General features: G+C 42.7%; 1 protein-coding gene across 1 annotated transcript in view; it reads left to right on the top strand.

The window, feature by feature from the left end:
* The window catches only part of NAGPA (N-acetylglucosamine-1-phosphodiester alpha-N-acetylglucosaminidase), a 953155-nt gene extending 929887 nt beyond the window's left edge, over nucleotides 1-23268 (top strand). The window contains exon 11 of the mRNA XM_044066565.1: nucleotides 21556-23268. Within this exon, the coding sequence (XP_043922500.1) occupies nucleotides 21556-21775 (220 nt within the window). The 3' untranslated portion in view covers nucleotides 21776-23268. The remainder of the gene's footprint in view (nucleotides 1-21555) is intronic.
* The last annotated feature ends 635 nt before the right edge of the window (nucleotides 23269-23903 follow it).

Raw genomic sequence — 23903 nt, 5'->3', positions numbered from 1 at the left:
TTTGAGTTCACTTTCACAAACATCATTAAAAACATGCAAACTAGAATGTAATACAGAAGTGTAGGTAGAATGTTTTTTTTAAAAAACTTCCCTGGGATGAGAAATAAGAAATATCATGTAAAATATAATGCATATTTAATTTACGTATATATAATTCAAGATCAATTAAGACTTTTGTAAAATTCATCCTCTGTGAAGGAATAAAAGAACATTTTTGAGGAACAGAAAAATGATCTGCATTTAGAGTAAATTTGGTCAAATTCAGAATATTATTGCATTTATTTATTTTTTTCCCCATTTCTTTCCTGTTTCTCTGCGACTTCCCCTTTCCTTTTAGGGATTGAGACCCTTTCGCAGCTAAGCTGCTGATAGAAAAAGGGGTAAGAAGCTTAGTCTCCATCAGTACTAAGGATTTCTTTCCTTGTTTGTTTGAATTGTGGCCAAGACTGCTTTGAATGTGTTTTTCTGTTGTTTTGTTGCTGTTTTCACATTCCAGCACACTTTTTGGAGTTTAAATATTGAATTATGTATACTCATTGTAATTAGAAAATAAAGATTAAAAATCAATGAATTGTTTGTTTTGTACTTTTCCTGAATTAAAACACACACACATACACACACAGACACACACACAGACACACACACACACACACACACACACACACACACACACACACACACACACACACACATACACACACACATACACGCATACACACATACATACACACAAACATGCACACGCAGGATTAAGGTTCCGATTTTGTCATAATCCCTGGAGCCTTGGCATAACACTTTCAAATTGCCAAAGTGAGCACTTCCAGATGAATTAGCATGCATCAGTTAATATCTTAAGAGACCGTCTATATTTTTAAACAGTTTTTAACATTTTTAAAATATTTTTATACAGTAATCTTTACTGAATGACTTCATTCTTTTATTTAAAAAAATCATTAAAGCTTAGTACTTGCATTAAGTTGAATATCACAATCAATCCTGTGATGCAAACCACATCCTGTTTCACAAGCATTACATTCATTTCTAGAATATGATATAGATATGCTACTATGTTGCTGTACCCTTTCCAAATTTTCAGCTAAATGCATGTTCTGTTCTGTTATCCGTCAACACTCGTACACATTTTAACACTTGCAGAGACTCCCTACTTCCATAACCACAGACTGCAGCTCTTCCGTCCTTGTTCTTGATAGTCATATGAGCTAAAGATAATCCTGTCCTCCCCTTACACGAGTGAGTCGTATGTGTAAATTGGCTGCCACTTCTTATTAACTTATTCTTACTGTGCCTTTTCTGCATAACCTGATTAGGTGGCACAGATGAAGTGTGAGGTGGATATGCAGCACTATAATCTGCAACACTTTGTCGTCAAACTCACAGCTAGGTTCATCACATTGTTAACGAGGTAGGAATGTCAGATTACCCCAGGGTGTATATCTCATTTTTCTCAGGAAGATGCATTCCACTTCTGGCCTCCCTTATCTGGGAGTTGTGTACACTTTTTGCAGAGGTAGTGGAATTATTAAATTGCAGACAGTCATACTCTACTTCATGCTCATACATTAGCAGTGACAGTAATATAAATATTACTAAACACAGGAGTAGAGATAAGAGTACAGGAGTGGAGATAAGAGTACGGGAGTGGAGATAAGAGTACGGGAATGGAGATAAGAGTACGGGAGTGGAGATAAGAGTACAGGAGTGGAGATAAGAGTACGGGAGTGGAGATAAGAGTACGGGAGTGGAGATAAGAGTACGGGAGTGGAGATAAGAGTACGGGAGTGGAGATAAGAGTGGAGATAAGAGTATGGGAGTAGAGATAAGAGTACAGGAGTGGAGATGAGAGTAAAGTAACAGCAGCAGTTTTCTTTCTGTCACGTGGATAGAAAAGTAACAATATCACAACGGAGTGACCAGGCAAAAAAGAACACAGTCTCTGAATCCTTCAATTAAAAATAAAGCATAAATTTATAGCAATAGACAAACGGTAAGCGCTTTCGCAATCAAGCTTCATCAGACCTGTACTAGCACTAAAAGGCACTCCATTTAAACACATAAAAAATACTAGCATCCAATAGGAAAAGTGCATCAATTAAGGAATAATCAGTATTAAAAGGAAACACTACATGAAAAAACACAACCACAAACATTAGTAATAAATCCATGGCTGTACGTACTCCCATTCTATGAAGGATGACATAATGCAATGAGGATGATAAGACAAAACAGAAATAAAAATAAAAAATATATATATAAAAATATACATATATAAAGAAGAAAAACATATATGCTAATATAACAGTCATCTCTGAAGTCTTCTCTTCTTCAATAGGGGCTTGATAGAAGCCCTTTCATTTAAACCTCTCCCCCTGTTTGCTCGAAGCATAATAATCTAGTGTGTTTCCTTGTATTCTGTGTGGGTAATAATATCACCCTCCCTAACACTAGGTGGAATGGTCTCTATGACCCGGAAATTAAATGTATGTGTTTCCCCAACCTCTATAATGTGTTTGGAGAGTGCATTGTGTTCCGATTTCCTCTTAATGTGGTAGATGTGCTCTCTCATCCTATCATGCAAAACCCTGTTGGTCTTGCCTACATAGAATGAGTTGCAAGCAACACACTCTGCTGATTAAACTACATTAGATGTCATACAATTGGCATTGACATGAAAAGTAAACTCTACATAAATCAGGGTGGTGAAAAGTGCTGGAAGTGTTAATTAAAGGGCAAAAATTACAATTGCCACATGGTAATGTGATACCCGGACCAGTGTCCATTATGCTGGAACCTGTACCATAACAAAGTAACCTCTTCAGGTTTTTTCTGTTCTTAAATAAAAACCTGGGTTTTTCACCTACGATCTCAGCAATACTCCCATCAACTTGCAGGATGGACCAATGTTGTGCAAACAAATCAGTGAGTTCTCTATGATCACTAGTATAAAAAAGGGGGATCCTAACACTCCTCTATTACTGTTAAATTCACTACCAACATCTGCATTCACCTCAACTGTAGGTCCAAAATAAGGGCTTGCTCTAGTTGTTCGTAACATACCCAAATCCATCCACTGTTGGCCAATCTCCTCCTGTCCATACCCCCTCGCTAGTAACCTCTCTTCTAAATTGTTCATCTCTCCCAAGAACCCCTCCAGAGTGGGGTTCAATCTGGAGGCCCTCATCCCTTGGCCCTTAATTAAATTTCAAAATATGTACCTTGGGTGCATACTAGATCTGAACAGAAAAGCATTCCTATGGCATGTTTTCCGATGGATGCCAGTAATGATGACACAGTTGTGTAATTTTTCCACAAAAAGATCTAAAAATTCAATACATGTATATGACCAGTTGAAGGTGAACTTCAAACAACTGGTCAAACCATTCATCATCTGGTGGAATGCCTGTAGGTCTTCTAGGCTACCTTTCCACAACAGAAACAAGTCATCGACAAAACGTTGATAGAACAAAACATGTGCTCTATACTCCTCTCTGTCAAGTAAAATGGTATTTTCCCAATGTGCAAGTAACATATTGGCGTAGCTATTGGCACACGAAGTGCCCATAGCTACGCCATGTTTCTGAATATACATATCACCATCAAAGGTGAAAACATTATTCTCAAGCACAATCTCTAAAAAGTAACAAAGGAAATCTACCTGTACCAAGGTTAAATCACTATGAGCCAAGAGGTATGCATGGACATACTGTATCCCTACATCATTGGGAATCATTGTAAACAGGCACTGTACATCAAAAGTGGCAAGAATAACACCTTCAAGATCAAGGACGCCTTTTGTACAGTCATACAGATCTAACAAGAACTGTTTGGAGTCCCTTAGGACCACTTTACTTAAATTAATGATTGGTCTCAAGAACCTCTCGACATAAATTGATAGCGGTTCAGTAACCCATCCCCCACCTGCTACAATGGGCCTCATTGGTGGGTCAGACGGATGTTTATGTACTTTCGGCAAGCCCTGTATGAGTGGTATCAAAGGATTAATGACCTTTAAAAAGGTGAATACTTCCTCAGTAACGAGGTTCCCAGAGAACACGTCAGATAAACTGTTAGACAGAGATAAAATAATCCTATGTACATCCTCAGTTGTAATCCTACTGTAATAACTACTATCACCAAGCATTGTAACCATAGACTGACAGTAATGGGATTTATCCATCACAACAACAAGACCACCTTTATCTGCTGGTCTAATAATGATAAAATTATTATTCTGTAACTCCCTAAGCGCTATTCTTTCTTTATAAGATACATTTTGTCTGGAGTTTCGCTTAAAATTGTTCTCTTTACTGTCATAAAATTTAAAAATATCCTCCTCTGTGAGTTTCAAATATGCCTCGGCTAATAGGTGGTTACTGGGGACAAAATTGCTCAATTTCTTAAAAGTGGGATTACATGCATTCAAACAAGGTCGCACATCTCCCAAATTAATATCACCATATAATAAATGTAACATAATGTTCCTACAAAAGACTTTTAGGTCTAAAATGGTATCAGACATTCTACGTTTACATGTAGGTATAAAATTCAGGCCCTTACAAAGCACACACATCTCCTCAGGGGAAAGCTTATATGAGGAGATGTTCAAAATCAATGACTCAGCGCCTTCCCCCACATCTTTTACAAAGTTTTATTCGGGTTCTGTTCTCCAGAAAGCTTGTGCTTCTGGCACCCCCTGCTCATCGATCTCATATGTCCCCCTCCTCTGTCTATCTGAACTGGTAAGGGAAAAGGAAGGTCCCCTATAGTCCCAGTCCTCACGTGGATAGAAAACTTTAGAGTTGGTAATGTGATCAGCTACAAAGCCTGACATCTCTGTTTATGGCTGCTCAAAGATGTACAGATATCTCTGAGATCATACAAAGCTTGACATCTCTGTTTATGGCTGCTCAAAGATGTACAGATATCTCTGAGATCATACAAAGCTTGACATCTCTGTTTATGGCTGCGCAAAGATATACAGATATCTCTTAGATCATACAAAACCTGACATCTCTGTTTATGGCTGCTCAAAGATGTACAGATATCTCTGAGATAATAAAAAAACCTGACATCTCTGTTTACGGCTGCTCAAAGATGTACAGATATCTCTGAGATCATACAAAGCCTAACATCTCTGTTTATGGCTGCTCAAAGATGTACAGATATCTCTGAGATCATACAAAGCTTGACATCTCTGTTTATGGCTGCTCAAAGATGTACAGATATCTCTGAGATCATACAAAGCTTGACATCTCTGTTTATGGCTGCGCAAAGATATACAGATATCTCTTAGATCATACAAAGCTTGACATCTCTGTTTATGGCTGCTCAAAGATGTACAGATATTTCTGAGATCATACAAAGCTTGACATCTCTCTCTATGGCAGCTCAAAGATGTACAGATATCTCTGAGATCATACAAAGCCTGACATCTCTGTTTATGGCAGCTCAAAGATGTACAGATATCTCTGAGATCATACAAAGCCTGACATCTCTGTTTATGGCAGCTCAAAGATGTACAGATATCTCTGAGATCATACAAAGCCTGACATCTCTGTTTATGGCAGCTCAAAGATGTACAGATATCTCTGAGATCATACAAAGCCTGACATCTCTGTTTATGGCTGCTCAAAGATGTACAGATGTCTCTGAGGTCATACAAAGCCTGACATCTCTGTTTATGGCTGCTCAAAGATGTACAGATATCTCTGAGATCATACAAAGCCTGACATCTCTGTTTATGGCTGCTCAAAGATGTACAGATATCTCTGAGATCATACAAAGCCTGACATCTCTGTTTAATGCTGCTCAAAGATGTACATATATCTCTGAGATCATACAAAGCCTGACATATCTGTTTATGGCTGCTCAAAGATGTACAGATATCTCTGAGTTCATACAAAGCCTGACATCTCTGTTTATGGCTGCTCAAAGATGTACAGATATCTCTGAGATCATACAAAGCCTGATATCTCTGTTTATGGCTGCTCAAAGATGGACAGAAATCTCTGAGATCATACAAAGCCTGACATCTCTGTTTATGGCTGCTCAACGATATACAGATATCTCTTAGATCATACAAAGATATACAGATATCTCAGAGATCATACAAAGCCTGACATCTCTGTTTATGGCTGCTCAAATATATACAGATATCTCAGAGATCATACAAAGCCTGACATCTCTGTTTATGGCTGCTCAAAGATGTACAGCTATCTCTGAGATCATACTTCCCTATTTGCAGTCAGAATATCAATAAGCTGTTTGCTGTACTGTGTAACAGGTCATGCAAACCACAGCAGTTATATATACATTCACAACAGGAATGGTGTCAAGTCATGTGACAGTACGGGATTAACACACAAAGTGCATTACAATAGGCTGCAGGCAACACTTTGTGTTACTATAACTGCTTAGAACCTAGATTATTGTGTTGATTTATATTGGGCCATCCTCTATTTCTTTAAACAAATATATCAGTTTCCAGTTTGCATGCTGTGGGAGTTGTACTTTGCTATATACCCCTACATTTTGGTGACATTTGTTTACCTACTGTCTCTGTGCTCCAGGATGGTACTACTTGCTAGTTGATTGCATGCCTGTGTCTTTTTACTGTAGATATCAAAACAATTTGTGAATGTTAAGGGTCATTTTCATGAATTTTCTTGTTCAATCCCTTCTGAGAAACGTACACAAGTTAGCCTGTACTTCTGTTATTGTGCTGCCAATCATTTATTTCCTTTAAAGTGATTAATGTCATGGAATTTTTGTGCATGTGCTCGTCATCCAAAAATTCACATTTTACTAGAAATCAATACAGAGCAGCCCTTCTCCTCCTCCATCTTGGCTCAGAAAATGCAGTGTCAGTCTCTAAGCAAAGCTGTTGCCACACCATCTACATCTAGTGACCCCTACCATTTGAGGAATAAGGGTATATCCTTACAGTCAGTCTCTGAACTCCTTAATTACCAGTTGAAATACCGTCAGTGATCAGTTTAGCAAATATCAGTAACACTGAGGAAGAGGAGCGAATCTCAAACTTGCATTTGGGAGTTTTTTGCACTTGTATCAGCTCAGCAAGACCCTGCCCAGGTGTCCTGCAGAGTTCTACAGCAGCAGAGAGAGAAAAGAGAGACTTTGGATTGATTAACTATCTTATTGGCTTGTTTTTTTGCTTTTTATTGTTAATTCCGCTTAAACGCTCGGTTTCTAGCTTTTGATACTTAAAAAAGCTTATTTTAACTGTTTACTGTACTTACTGTTTTCACTTTTAAAATAATTTCTGTGAGCATTTAAACTGTTTTAACTGTTGTAGGCTACACACTCAAGTGCGATAGCCATTTTACTGTGCTTTAAAGTGCTTATTTTGTTGCATTTGCCTTATACTTCTTAAAAAACAAAGAAAAAAAAAAAAATATATATATATATATATATATATATATATATATATATATATATATACATATATATATATATATATATATATATATATACATATATATATATATATATATATATATATATATATATATATATATATATCTACACTTGTTTCCCGCCTTTGTAAAGCTAGTAGAGTCCAGTTTTCAGAGTTTGCTGAATCCAGGAACGTATTGTAGTTTCTGTGTTGCCCCATACCTTTCTAGGATTGAAGGAAGTTTCTCTGTTCACCAGTGAGAGTGGGGAGCTTTGAGCAGCCTATCTGTCCCTGGAGGAGTGGTTTTCAGCTCATAATTTGTTGTTTATTGGCCATTTCGGGCTAATTTCTATCCCTTTCATCTTTCTGTTATAAAAAACACATTTGTGTGTTTTTGCACACCGACAGTTAGCTGGGGTTAACTATCCCAGGCTCCATAAAGTCTGCTCTTCAGTTTTTCCCTTACAACTAGTCAGTCTTTTAGCCAAAGCACTCAAACCCGCATCTTCTAGCCCAGCACTTTTTCTAAATCTGCTGTAGAACTAAATAACCCCCAGCACTCAACCCCAAAACAGTCTTAATAAAAGAAAACAGTCTTTACTACTTATTCAGACATGTCCAAGGGACAGCTCCCAGTGTACTCTCCAGCCTACCCGATGAACCTGTACACAGACAACCCTCTCCCCCTACCACCAAACACTAATACATGCGAGAGATGCACTTATACAGCCAATCTAGAGGCAAAGCTCTCTCCTCAAAACTGGAACAGACAGTCAAGAGGAGAAGGTAATAACACACAGCACCCCACCAACTTCACATAGACCTACTAAACCAACACCTCTAGAACCCACACATAGAAACACCAAGACATATACAGAGGCTCTGAATAAAAATCTAAATCTGCCTAGGCAACAGAGACCTCTGAAGCAGACACACAAGCAACCTTCTCCTACCAACACATCCCAAACAACACATAGCCCACAAACTTGGTGTGCCACACAACCACAGCCCATAATGCAAAACAACATACCCAACCCATCAGTCATAGATGACTCTGTAGTCAGGCACACTGACATCCCACTCACTAGGCTGGACAAAGAGAAGGTTACTGTCAGCTGCTTGTCGGGTGCCAGAATCCACCACATAGCGCAAGCACTCAGGTCACTACAAAGCAAGTACAAATATGACTCTGTCATTGTCTATGTTGGTGTGAATGACCTAAGACATACCTCCCTGGACTAAATGAAAAGAGACATGGAAGAGCTGTCCAGTCTTGTAGCCCAGGCAAGTATGACCCTAGCCCTGAGTAGCATCCTACCTTCACCAAGAATGATACCACAGTATAAGGATAAAATGATCAACTTCAACAATTGGCTAAGCTTCTGGTGTCATTCAAAGGAGATCCAGTATCTGTCTGCTTGGGATGACATGCTTGACAGGCCACAATGCTTCACCAAAGATGGCCTGCACCTGTCACCGCTGGGATTCCGGATATTGGCCAAGGCTCTTGCCGTCCCCATAGTGCTTTTTTAGGCAAAGCTCAAAAGACAATCCCATCACCATAAAAACTACAAGTGACAAAAAACTGAGAGTAATACTGCTCAATGCTAGGAGTCTAAACCTCAAAATGCACTCACTCAAGGCACTCCTCAAAATTGAGAACATCAATATCTGTGCAGTGACTGAGACCTGGTTCAAGGCTTCTGAGAGCACTCCAGCACTACCAGGCTATAATTCATACCACAAAATCCGGACCAAAACACTAAGGGTGGAGGTGTGTCCATATTCATAAAGGATATCCACACCTCCAGGCTAACTGCACAACACAATGCCTCTGAGATAATTCAAGTGCAACTAACCCTGGGCAAAAATGCATTCCAAATTGTAGCTTGTTATAGATCCCCCACCATGACCCAGGACCCTCACTCCTCATTCCTGGGGACATTGGAAAAAATGAGGGTCCAACCAAACACCCTAATAATGGGTGATTTCAATTACCCTAACACAAACTGGGAAAACTACTCTTGTACTAATCCCCTTGCTCAAAGATTCCTGGAATTTATAAACTCTAATGCCCTGGATCAACTTATCAACATCCCACCAGGGGCAACATTATCCTGGACTTGGTCATTACCAACATGGGTGACCAGTGCTCAACACCTGAGATCAACTCTTCGCTGGTTAGATCAGACCATAAACTAATCACCCTAGATATCCATATCCTGACACCACCCCCACACAAGGAAACCATTGTAATAAAACTTCTCCAAAGCGAACTTCATGCTACTTAAAACAGAGGTAGCTAACTTTGCCCCTGCAGATGAACATACAGTCATGACTGCTGAATCCTACACAAATGCACTCTACAAGCACCTGCATGAGTGCATGGATCGTGGTATCCATAACAAAACCAAGATGCTATCCCCAAAAAAAAAGAAGCTAATCTTGGTGGTTCCCTGCCATTAACAAACTCTACAACAGAAGGAAGAAACTGTTGCAAATTGAGAGTAAAAACCCAAAAATGGAGGAATTCCCTGATGGGCCTCAGTAAAATCCTCCAAAGCGAACTTTGAAAGAAAAATTGCCACAGATTCCAAAGAAAACTACAAGGCATTCTTTAGCTATGTCAAGAATCTCCATGGCAACACCCAGATCTGTGCTAAGCTACAGCAGAATGGCACAAAATATACAGAACCAACTGATATTGCCAACATCTTGGCAGATAGGTTCATTGCTAACTTTACTCCCCTCTCGCTCCCCAAAGGGCTCATAACTATACCATATGATTGTAGAGCCCCGTTAATCACAAACACACAGGTAAAAATGGCACTCTCTAAAGCCAAAAACACAGCATCCTATGGGACTGGACAACATCCCAGGCTGCGTCTTAAACAAACTCCAAAATGAACTAGCCCCCCACCTAAACTCCTTGTTCAGTCACAGCCTCACCATAGGCTATGTGCCCACTAAATGGTGCACAGCAACTGTTATTCCACTCCACAAAGGAGGAACCACCCCGGCCCCAGGGAACTATCGACCTATTAGTCTGACAAGCTGGTCTGCAAGGCACATCATCATGGAACTCATAAACAAAGACATTGGTAACCTCCAAACATTGGATGCTACCCAATTCGGATTTGTAAATGGTAGATCATGTCTCCTAAACCTGGTAGATTTCTTTGAAACAGTTACCAAGGCCATAGACGAGGGCAAGGTGGTCCACACAGCCTACCTGGACCTTGCTAAAGCCTTCGATACCATCCCCCATTCAGGAATCATAGATAAACTCACCAACCTAAACAATAAACCCTTACGTCACAAGATGGGTGGCCAACTGGCTCATGGACAGAACCCACATGGTGAGAGTTGCAGACTCCAGATCCGACTCCAAACCAGTGACAAGTGGAGTGCCCTGGGGTTCAGTTTTGGGACCTCTCCTGTTCAGTATATACTTCTCCGAAGTGCAAGCAAACACTGAGGGTCTATGGATAACCAAGTTCGCAGATGACTGCAAACTGGGTGCCATAATCGATTCCCCTGCCGACTTAGACATCCTGCAAAAGGGCCTCACCAAAAAGATACCTAGTGCCAAAACCATGGCCTCAAGCTAAATGCCAAAAAGTGAATTGACATCCCCTTTGGTAAAACATGGTACCCACGAATTACCAAATAGGGGGAAGTTCACTTAACACAGAAAGTGTGATAAGAGACCTTGGGACCCAAGTGGATAGTCACCTCTCCTTTGATGATCACATTGCCACAGTGGTCAGGAAATCTTTCTATGTAGCCCACCTAATCACAAAAGAGTTCACATGTAGAAAAAAGGAAGTCATTGTCCCCCTCTACTCATCACTTATCAGACCCCTTATTGAGTACAATGCCCTGTTTGGGATGTACCTCACAAGACACCTACAACAACTGGAGAGGCCCCAGAAGTACCTCACCAAGAGGATTGCTGGCCTCATATAGTTGCCCTATGCTGACTGACTCAGGAAATTCCAGCTCTACTCGGTTGCATATCGCTTACTCCGGGGAAATCTCTGTCTGACATACAAAGCTATTTCAAACCCAGATTTGATGGACATGCTCCACTTAATGAAATCCCAGTCTCCCTGATCTACATGCTCTAGGGACCTAAACCTCACCACAACAATAAATAGAACATGCTGGGGGAATAGATTCTTGTCCCAAAGACTTCCCATGCTCTAGAACAAAATAACCATCTACATCAAACAGAGCTCATCATTAGCACTCTTCAAAACAAACTTTGATGAGTGGATGGGTAATAGGAAATTCACCCCTGGGATCACGTCTGTGGCTCTACTCGATAGAGGGACAGGAATTTAATCTACATGGGTGGCGAAGGCCAGGACACCTTTGGCTAGGCTTACTTATGCCCTCAGGCTGATAGCCTAGTACCAAAATATGAAGCTATGAAGGATGAAGGGGTTGTAATAATGGTTATGATGTTCACCTCGCAGGTATAAGGTACAAGGTTTGATTCTCATCTTTGAAAGGGAAACCGGATAGGCTTAAAATGACCCACAAAGGTAGCTAGCGTAGGACTGTTTTGTCACCCTATCAGGAGTGGAAATCAAAGCTACTGCTATACTCTAGCAAACATTTAATTGCAGTAACATAATGACATACCTGAAGGTGTGACTCTGGAGAAAATCTGAGAATCAGTTCAAGATATCTTAAAATTGCACCTGGTTCCAGTCCTCCAGTATCCCAGTACAGCTTTGAAAAGATTCACTGGGCCCCAGGATGGTAGCCACTGTCTGGAAGAGCAACTGTGTCCAATTTTAGTTCACCTTCTAGGACAGGACAAAGTGGAACACACCATCCAAGATGCAAATCAGAAGGAAGAGTTCATCTGGAGCAGTTTAAGCTTCAAGAGAGCAGCATATTTCCACCCAAGATTCACTGAGGAAGATAGTGTACATGTTCTGTTGTGCAGGAACTGCGTCCACAAAACATTTGTTTTAAGACTGATTACCCAAACATACTCACTTTTTCCTGAAATGGAAGCACATCCAAGGTGCTTGACCTTAAAGAAATGTATGAGTTATCTTGGAAACATTTACTTAAAAGTAAAAAAGATAAATACTTTTATATGCATGCTGTAATCATTTGTGAATAATTGTGTAATTTTTTTTAAGAGGTGCCAAGTTAGTCAGGGGTTAAAAAGTGCTGTTGTAAAGTAAATTACTAATGAATAATCATTAGAATTGCAGTAAAAGGAAGTGCATGCCAGATAGATGGTAGATGTTTTTTTGGATTTTTTTTTCCTTGGTATTTGTTTTTCAGGTGCAGCCATGATAGTACTTTAGTGTCTGTAATAGAGACATATTTCTAGGGGAGACTTTCAGCTAACATGTCTTTAGACTAAAGCTCTAGTAGACAGCGAAAGCTAAAGCATATGGTTTTGGAGTATCACATACAGCTCTTATGAATTTCAGCTAATAATATTCTTAAACAGAAAGTTGTGGTCTACAGTGGACTTGATTAAAGCAAATGTTTTTGAAGTGTTAGATACGGCAAAACACAAGTTCATCATATGAATGAGTGTCCACTGAAAAACTTTACCAAAGAATGGAAAATGTTAACCAGAAACTACAGAACTAGCACATGACAACTTCAGCAAACTTTTCAAGGACTAGACCACTGTCATATACTGATGATACCAGACTGGTACATGGAGATGTGTAAACCAGTTAAGAACTGGTCATCAGCCTGGTGGTCTAGAAGCTGTTGCTTCATTGCTTCGCCTGATGATCAGTGATAAAGTAGAAGTGTAGTCTGCCTCCCACACAATTACTGGCAGGATAAATAAAAACAGGAGCCATACCCTTAGATAGATGTCTGAGCAGATCTTGTAGCAAAGAATGATGAATGACCAGGAACATGTTCAGAATGCAGTAACTGGCCAATTTCACATGCCCAAGAGGGATGACAGATCAAACTCTTGAAATTAATTACTAAAATGTGTTTCACACCTTTAAGCAGACAGGATGCAAATACAACCGCATGTGTGACAATCCCAGAAAGTTCTCAAGGAAATGCTTCCAATCTTATGTAGTACTTTTGGAAGTGTACTGTGTATCTTGTGTACTCATGTACTGGTGGAGTGTGATGAGAGCTGGCTTTCATATGTATATATACACACACACGGTAGATATAAAAAGTGTACACACCCCGGTTAAAGTGCCAGGTTTTTGTGATATAAAAATGAGACCACAATAAATCATTTCAAAACTTTTCCCACCTTTAATGTGATCTATAATCTGTGCAATTCAATTGAAAAAACAAACAAATCTGTTAGGGGAAAAATATAAAAAATAAAAAACGTACAAAATAAGAAGTTATGTACTCACCATAACGTTCCATCTGAGTAGGTGGCTTCATTTGTCTGCAACCTGTGGGTCTTGGATCCGATCCAAGCCGGCAACTATTTATACAGCAATGGATCCGAGCTCCTAGCTCCTCCCCTCACCCATAATCCCTTGCCAACCCCAAATGACCTCAGATCAAGTTTGCCCTCCTATATACCTGAAAAGGTATTCCAACAGGAAAAGGCAGGAAAAATACCATCATATAACTCTTCTGAAGGCCAGGGGGAAGGGGGGGTGGGGTGGTTGCAGACAAATTAAGCCACCTACTCAGATGGAACGTTCTGGTGAGTACATAACTTCTTAATCTGGAGTAGGGACTTCATTTGTCTGCAACATGTGGGACAGAGTCCCCAGCTACCTGAATCTTGGGCGGCCATCATGGAAGGATGTTCCGGAGCACTGCGGAGCCAAAGGATGCTCTCCCTCTGGAAATTACGTCCAGTTTGTAGTGGTTAATAAAGGTATGAGATAAGGCCCAAGTGGCTGCTGAGCAAATATCATCCAAGGGGACTCTAGATCTGAATGCAGTAGAAGTAGATATGGAGCGAGTGGAATGTGCACGAACCCTTTGAGGTGCGGGCCTCCCAGATGTCTCATAAGCTAGAAGGATAGATTGGGAAATCCAGTGTGATAAGGTGACCTTCGAAACGGCTTTACCTAAATTGAATTTGGCAAGGGAAATGAACAGCTGATCAGATTGTCTGTGACCAGCAGTCCTATGAATATAGAAACGCAGCTGCCTGTGCACATCTAACGAGTGCAGCTTGTATTCTCCTTTATTTTGATAATTAGTGAAGAAAACAGGAAGATTGATGGACTGATTGATATTGGTTTCTGAGGCCACCTTAGGTAGAAAGGACGGATTGGTCCTGAGGTACACTCTATCCTGATGATAAACCAAGTAAGGGGGTTTTATGCAAAGAGCTTGAAGTTCCGAAACTCTTTTCGCAGAAGTGATGGCTACCAGGAATGCTGTTTTCCAAGACAGGTATTTAAGATCATCCGAGGCAGCTGGTTCAAAGGGAGAAGCAGTCAAGGCCTGAAGAACTAGCGATAGGTCCCAAGGGGGTATGGCTTCTTTGATAGGGGGCCTGAGCAGAAAAGTACCCTTGAGGAAGGTTTTACATAATTTAGCTGACATCAAAGGACCTGTCTCGTGTCCTATGTGGTAATGGGAGATGGCTGCCAATTGTACCTTGACTGTCGAACAGCTAGCCCCTTGCTGAAAAAGCCAGGTAAGGAAGTCCAAAACGGATGTTAGCGGAGCAGTGAAGGGGTCCAGATTATGATGTTCCGCCTAGACGGAGAAGCGCTTCTATTTACTGTGGTAAGTCTTATTGGTGGAAGGTTTATGCGCTGCCACCAAGATGGCTTTGACTGGTGAAGAGATACTGGGAGTCCTAATTAAGAGTGGAACTGGAGCAGCCAAGCTGTCAGCTTCAGGCTGTCTAGATTTGGGGTCAGTAAGCCTGACGGGTGGGAGATCAGATCTGGGCTGGGATCCAGAATCCAGGGAGGATTCACAAAGTGAGACCACAGGTAAGGGAACCAAGTCTGTCGAGGCCAGAATGGGGCAATGAGGATCATTTTGCTCCCCAACCAAGAGGCTTTCTGTAACATCTTTAGCATCAGGGGTAGAGGAGGATAGGCATAAAGTAGACCGGGTGGCCAAGCATGCACTAGAGCGTCTCTCGGGGCTTCCCCTGGTGGGGGAATTAGGGCAAAGAAGCTGTCACATTTTGTATTTGAAGGAGAGGCAAAAAGATCGCAGCAGGGTTGCCCCCATTTTGCAAAAATCCGCTTCACTACTCGGGAGTTGAGAGACCACTCATAAGGGGAAAGGATAGTGCGGCTGAGTTTGTCCGCCAGAATGTTGGACCGTCCTGGAATGTGCATTGCGATCAGAAAGCGGTTGGTGGAGATCGCCCATTCCCACACTCTCATGGCCTCTCGGCAGAGAGGGTAAGACCTGGTTCCCCCCTGTTTGTTGATATACCAGACAACTGACATGTTGTCCGTCTGTATCGTAATAGTTCCTACTGGAAGAAGGTTGTGAAGTGCTTTCAACGCCAACAGCACTGCCCTCATCTCCAGAACATTGATATGCAGGGAGGTCTCTGTGTCGTTCCATGTGCCTTGGACTGTTCTGCCTGAGCAATGCCCCCCCCCACCCGAGGCGAGAAGCGTCCGTGGTCACCGTGATGAGAGGAGGTGGAGCGCAGAAGGGGCACCTGTATGGAGGTCTGGAGAATGAAGCCACCATAACAGGGCCCTCCTGCAAGCCTTGCTGATAGAGACAGGGTGATTGAGAGGAAGAAGCTGAAAGGACCATTGTACTTGAAGGGTCCACTGTAGTACCCTCATGTTTAGGTGAGCGCATGGAAGGAGTGTAATTGCCACTGCCATAGAGCCCAGTGCCCTCAGGACCAATTCCGCGGGTGGAGCTTCTGACTGGAGGATGGCCCGCACATGCAGACTCAGATTCTGTAATTGTTCCGGAGTGAGGTAGGCTCGCAGACTTCTCGTATCTAATCTGGCCTCTATGAAGTCTATCACTTGTGTTGGATCAAGGGAGGATTTGTCCGTATTGATCGTGATGCCTAACTGGGGGGCTAGGCGAAGAAAAAAATCTCTGGCTGAGCAGAGTAGATGCCTTGTTGGGGCGGTCAGGAGCCAGTCGTCCAGGTACGGGAAGACCTGCATTCCCTGGAGTCTCAGGTGGGCCACTATCACTGCTAAAGCTTTGGTGAACACCCTGGGGGCTGTGGTGAGGCCAAAAGGAAGGACCCTGAACTGATAGTGGCTGGCTCCCAGCTGGAAGCGGAGAAACCTCCTGGATTGTCTGTCCATTAAAATGTGGTAGTACACATCCTTGAGGTCTATTGAGCACATCCAGTCGTTCTCCCGCAAGAGGGGGAGAATGGATTGAAGAGTGACCATTTGGAATTTTTCCTTGGTTACCGACAGGTTCAGGAGGGAAAGGTCTAGAATTGGTCTCAAGTCCCCCGTCTTTTTTGGCACCAGAAAGAACCTGGAGTAAAACCCTAATCCGAGCTGGTCGGGGGGGACAGGTTGGATGGCTCTTTTCTCTAGCAGCTGCTGGATTTCTGCGGCTGCAGCCTCCTTCTGACCGGTTGGTACATCGGGGAGGTTTCTGAGTCTGGGGACATGTTGCATTGGGATTTTCTAACCTCTGGATATGATACAAAGTACCCAGCGGTCTGATGTGATGGACTCCCATGCCGCCAGGTGCCTCGAGAAGCGCCCCCCCCAACTGCCTCCAGAGTGGAGCCGTCGGGCAACCCTTCAGGGCTGCTGCGTGGGCCGATCAGAGAAAGATTCTTTGGACCCAAAATTTCTCGGGGCCCCTCTGCCTCTAGGGCGGCATCCTCCCTGTCCTCCTCTGCCACGGAAGGACTGGTTGTCTGGATCAGGTTGGGAATGTTGCGATTTCCAGAACCACATCTTCTTCTGTCCCTTTTGGTTCTTGGAGAAGGACCTCTGGGGAGCAGAGAAGCGGACTCCGATGGCAGACAATGTCTTCCCATCCTTCTCGCTCTGGACAAGTGTCTCGCGAACGGTCTTGCCAAACAAGGCAGAACCATCAAAGGGGGCATTCGCAAAGGACGCCTTAAAGGGCTCCACGAAGTCACAATGTCGGAGCCAGGCCTGGCATCTCATAACTAGGCCCACTTCGCTAGCTCTAGCAGCTCCCTCAGTGGCGTGGGACAACAGCCGCATAGAGGTATTGGAAATAGATCTTATAGTGGCCATACGAGTGGAGTACAACTGTTTGTCCTCTGTCGACATGGACTCTGAGGGGGAAGCAGCATATTCTTTAATAAGATCTCGCTGCATCTTGATGACATGTGCCATGTAGTTCAGGGACCTTACTGAGAAGGTCGCTGAACTAAATACCCACTTCCCAAGGCGATCCATCGAGCAGGACTCCTTGCTCGGTGGATGGACCGAGGGGCTCTCCTGAGCTAGTTCCCTCTTAGTGGCTGCCGCCGTCAACATGGCATCTACGGGGGGACCCTTCCTCCAGTGGGACCGGTCTGCGGGGTGCTCAAGATCCTATCCGGGCATTTAGGGACTGGCTCCACAGTGTCCGGCTCCTTCCACGCCCTGGTGGTAATAAGGTCCACCAGGGGGTCGGCCGGAGGGGACACCCAAGAGGTAGACGGGCCTGCTTCGAATGCCTCCAGGAACACAGACTCGTCGGAGGAAGCCTTAGGGACAGACCACCCCCCCAATCCTGAGCATTTCCATGATGTCTCCAAAGGAGACATCCTCAGGGGGTGACCTTGGGGAGCCTTCCCCTTCATCCAAGTCCGTGTCCTCTGTTAAGGACTCGGGGGAGTCCACATGCCTCCTCTTACACTTGTGCTTGCGAGGCACTTCCTCGGGGGGGGCTGTCCGAGGAGGTCTCACCAGCAACATCCTGTTCCAATGGAACAACCTGGGACATCGAAGCAGGCTGTCCCTGTGGCCGGGTGATGGGAGCCTGACCCAGCAGAGAGGGAGTGCAGGGTGGAGCCGAGACAAGGGCCGGGGGTCCGGATGCTCTCGACAGAGCCCTGTCCACTGCAATGAAGGCCAAGGGGGAGCCGCTCTCCCTGGGTTTCGAAAGTCGACTCCCACTTGGATCCGATGAAGGGATCGGAACCGGCGCCGAGACCATCGGATCCGAGGGACCAGTGTGCTCTGACCTGGACGGAGCCGAAGGCACACTGAATCCCTCAGATCCGAAGCTCGCCCCACGGCTCCGAGAGGTTGGGTCCGACAATGGAACCGACAGACTCGAGGGCAGGGTCAGATCCGAAGTACTCAGTACTGTCAGCGCTGACCCACCCCTGGCTCCGACGCTGCCCGGCTCCGAGCGCTCTGAACCCAGGAAGCGGGTCGGAGAAGGAGCAATCGGAACAAAGAAAGGTGTCGAGCTCCCCCCCGAAGGGGGGGGGGGAGGCAAGAGCACTCGCATCTGCAGCTGGGCCTGGATGAACCTCCTCATCATCCAGTTCAAGTCTGCATCAGACAGGCTGTAGGTTGATCTCGAAGAGGCCACTGAGGCAGGCATGGAATGCTGCCTCAATGACCTCGACTGAGATCGGGTCTCTTCTTCCTCGGGTCCCGGGGAGAAGCAAGGAGATCGGAGCCGAGGAGGAGGAGACCTGGAAGCCACGGTGCTTCTCCCTCCGTTTCTCCCTCCTGGCCTCCCTGTCCTCCAGCTCTTTAGTGGGAGTTTGAATCCCGGCCGAGGGAAGGGGGGCAGGAGTGGCTACCACCACAGGCTGAGGAGGTGCCACGGGAGGAGCGGAGGCCGAAGCCGAATCCGGGGGCAGAAGTCCCGCCAGGATCAGCTTCGACCTCCGCTCTTTCAGTGCCCTGGGGTTGAACGCTGCACAAATGGTACAGCCCGAGGACAGGTGTTCAACCCCAAGGCAACGAACACACCGAGTGTGGCCATCTGCCGGAGAGAGCTTATGGCCACATTCGGTGCATTTAGAAAAAATAGGCTTAGAGGCCTCTGCCATACCTAAACTAAGGCTACACAAACACACTAGGCCCCAAACGCAATCACACACAAGCACACACTAATGACCAGCGAGGGGAGGGTAAAAAAAAAACTAAAATTTAAAGTTAACAGGCTAAAGAAAACCTAGCACACTCACACTGATTAAACTATGAAAAAAAAGACTGAGAAAAATTCACTTATCTATAACAAATTGCCAGGAGCTCGCAATCCAGCTGACACACTTTAGAGCGGCAAACTAGATCTGGGGTCATTTGGAGTCGGCAAGGGATTATGGGTGAGGGGAGGTGCTAGGAGCTCGGATCCATAGCTGTATAAATAGTTGCCAGCTCGGATCTGATATCGGATCCAAGACCCACAGGTTGCAGACAAATGAAGTCCCTACTCCAGATCATTGGTTGCATAAGTGTGCAGAACCCTTCAACTAATACTTTGTTGCGTGTGCACACCCTTAAACTAATACTTTGTTGAAGCACCTTTTGATTTAATTACAGCATTCAGTTTTCTTGAACTTTGTAAACTTTTTATATCCACTGTATATGTATGTATATATATATATATATATATATATATATATGTGTGTGTGTGTGTGTGTGTCTGTCTACATTTTGTCCTAAGTAATTGACCAGTTAGAGAACATCTGTAGAGAGAAGCTAACAGATAGCCTAAATGAAATGTTGGACCCCTTTTAGTTAGGAATTTTAGTTATCTTTGCAAAGTCTAACCCATTCTGTCCACACACTTCATGGTTTTGATGCTAGATTTGGTAACAGCAAAAGTCTGGTGCCATATATAGCATGTAATATAGTCTTGAAAAACTTTTGTTAAGACTTTCTCCAGGCATTTGGATTAATGACTACAACCCTTTTAGTTTTAGTTTCCCTGTTTTCCCATCAGATCAAACATCTAGACTGTTACATAAATTTAAAAGAGAGGGTGCATGGTTGAGGACTTACCTATACAAACACTGTGTTAAATCCTTCCCAACTGGAATGGAGAGGTCATCGTGAATTTATATAAACTAGTACAGTTTACAGTTCTTATAAGCATCAGCTGCATGTCTGCATGCTGCAGAACTGGGCTAATGATGTACACCTGGCAAACTTTTCAGTCTCATCTGTCTCACAAAGGCACCTCAGGATTGAGATGTTTTGAAGTAGCTGAACTCGCAACACTTTTCTGCATGGCATCTTCATGTTGCTGTAACAAGGTAAATGCCAGGAACTCATGCAGTGTATTTCATACTTGGGGTGGAGGGTTGGAGCCCTGTCTGTGCTGTAGATCACCTGTGTTTAATTAGATGCCCAAGCAATGAAGGAAGTAGCCATGGAGAAATGGGAGTGAGTAGCCATGGTTGGCGTAGCATCCTGAGAGGGGGAATCCGTTTCTGCACTTACAGTGGAGCTCCACCTGCGGAAAGGTCTCACTTCTGCACTTCATCATACACAGGGGCTCAGGGGAGTTAGCCTTCTGCACTTCATCATACACAGGAGCTCAGGGGTGTGAGCCTTCTGCACTTCATCATACACAGGAGCTCATGGGTGTGAGCCTTCTGCACTTCATCATACACAGGAGCTCAGGGGTGTGAGCCTTCTCACTTCATCATACACAGGAGCTCAGGGGTGTGAGCCTTCTGCACTTCATCATACTCAGGAACTCAGGGGTGTGAGCCTTTCTGCACTTCATCATACACAGGAGCTCAGGGGTGTGAGCCTTCTGCACTTCATCATACACAGGAGCTCAGGGGTGTGAGCCTTCTGCACTTCATCATACACAGGAGCTCAGGGGTGTGAGCCTTCTGCACTTCATCATACACAGGAGCTCAGGGGTGTGAGCCTTCTGCACTTCATCATACACAGGAGCTCAGGGGTGTGAGCCTTCTGCACTTCATCATACACAGGAGCTCAGGGGTGTAAGCCTTCTGCACTTTATTTCCCCACAGGTGTTGCCTGAGGAAAAGTTTACTCAAACATTGCTTTAAATACTGTCTCCATTACTTTTTTAGAATATTCAATGGCCTATGAGAAGTTATTTGTCTTTTTACTTTCTGCTGTATCACATAATAAATATATTTGCAGTTCTTTATTCCCTTCTGTTTCCAGGATGTACTCCATTCATTAAGCTTTTGCTTTTACATTGCCTAGCATTTGAGGCTGACATAAGTATTAATATTCTGCTTTGTTTTTCAGGAAATATTGGATTATTATAACGTTTATGTTGGGTCTGATTTTGTTCATCAGTGTGACAGGAAATCTTATCTGCATGTTCTGTTCTGCAGACAGCTCTAATCCAAAATACAGTGGAACTCACAAGACATACTCGTACAGTCCGCTAAATGAAAACATAACCCCAGAAGAAATTGTTGAATCAGATCGCCTCACAGAAGTACATTCTGAAACTGAGTTTTGATAATGTATTACAAGAGATTAATTAGTAGGTGATTTAAGAAAGAGATTATATTTTAGCTACTGATATACTTCATGTAAAATGTTTTGAATACAAAAAGAAAGTCCTGTAAATTACACGAAATACACATGTATATGGTATGTAAATAGGACTGTAAACATTTATATATTTGTATCAGCTGGCTGGCCCAGGTACTATGTTTCCATATCACCATGTGAATGATTTGGACCCATCTGTAATTACTTTTTAAGATGTTTATCAGGTGTAGAAGAAGATGCTTGTTCTCAAAAAGGACATGTATTTATTTTTTCACATAATGATATTTTTTGTGTCTTTTTACCATGCACATCTTATTGACCAGTAAACCTCACCCCCTATTGAGTCTACTTATTGCCTCACCACCACTAGGGAGTCCCCAGTACAAGGGTGAAAGCTGACAACAGTGGTCATCATACAGGCAGACACAGAGAAGGTTTGTTCCCTTCCTTGGATCCCACCAATGAGTCCATTTACATGTAAGGCTCTAACCCCTTCCCTTTGGCTGACAGGAGCACCTGTTTCACTACAGGCTCCTCCCTGTTTGTACATATTCTCACCTGCACACTAATGATAGCTACCATCACCAACTTGGGAGCACCAAGCCCATGTCTCTGGTACTGAGCTTAGTGGTGCTGGCCAAACTTCCACTTTCATGGTGGTGAACAGCTGACCATTACCCCCACTACCCACTCCGGGATGGGTGAACTTATTCACTGTTATCCTATCCTGTGTGGCTATTTCAACACTCAAGTTACTGTTTGAACTCGGGACATCTGGCTCATAATAATCAGGGCTTTATCCCTCTGTGCCACAGACTCACTGTCATAAGGAAATCAGCAAAGCCCAGAATCAGAGGACAGAACATGTATGTGTCCACATACAGCCACAGGGATGCCAAATTTGTGGGTGTGCCGATAGTCATTCAGGGGAATACCTTATATTTAAGAAGTGAACTGGTACTGGGTATTGAGGCACCCCTCCATCATATGGTAGTGTGAACACTAATCTTAGACTTCCTGTCATACAGTGGTTTGGCTCACAACATCTTGACATGTGGTTGGTGAGATCTGTCAACATGAGGTGGGATAATGGATGCCAAACACCTCTGGGTTCTGATTTGAGTAGCTAAGTACAGAAAAAAAAATGCAGTGCTGGACCATTTATAAAATGGAGGGGAATGAAGAAATAAGTTTCTCTGTATAATCTTAAAGGCATTTATAAAGGGCAAAACATACAACTTTAGTTGTAATTATAGCTGCTAAGCAAGCAATGTGTTTTAGATCATTGTGCTTTTCTACCTGTATTCTAGGTTTTACAGTTCTACTTTACTGAAGATGCTCCAGATGCAAAAAAAAAAAATGTTCTACAAAATAACCAGAAAATGCTGTACAGCTATTTCTAAGCATGTCCTCTGGAGGTCAATTCACTCTGCTCAGCCTGTTTCATTAACAGCATCTGCACTGATAGTATTTTATATATATATATATATATATATATATATATATATATATATATATATATATATATATATATATATGTGTATATATATATATATATATATATATATATATATATATATATATATATATATATATATATATATATATATATATATATATATATATATATATGTGTGTGTGTGTGTGTGTGTAGATATATATATATATATATATATATATATATATATATATATATATATATATATATATATATTTTTTTTTAAACATTAACTGTTAACATACCTCTCAACTTTCCAGATTTTTGCGTTATATTTTTGGTCCGTTCCTCACTCATAGAATGTTTGTTTCACTTTCAAATAATTGAGGATCGAAGTCAGAAAATAATGATAGTCATTTGAGTTACAGACCTTATAACCCTCAGAAAATTCATGCTAATTCAAAACCTGTTGTTCTGTCAACTTTATAAGTTTATAAGAGCAGTACTTAAAAAATGTCCCTGTTTTTGGGCCTGTGTCTCCCATTACTTGTGTCTTTGTCCAGCTTTCTTGTGCTAAGAGGTTGAGAGGTATATGACTGTGAAAATGCCAATATCATCTAGTGCTAATAAAATTTGCTAATAAATAACATTCTTG

The sequence above is a fragment of the Protopterus annectens genome, chromosome 3.part1, assembly GCF_019279795.1.
Source record: "Protopterus annectens isolate FY-2018-M chromosome 3.part1, PAN1.0, whole genome shotgun sequence".
NCBI lineage: Eukaryota > Metazoa > Chordata > Ceratodontiformes > Protopteridae > Protopterus > Protopterus annectens.
Note: the sequence above shows the minus strand (reverse complement) of the source record. Positions and strands in the feature narration are given on the sequence as shown.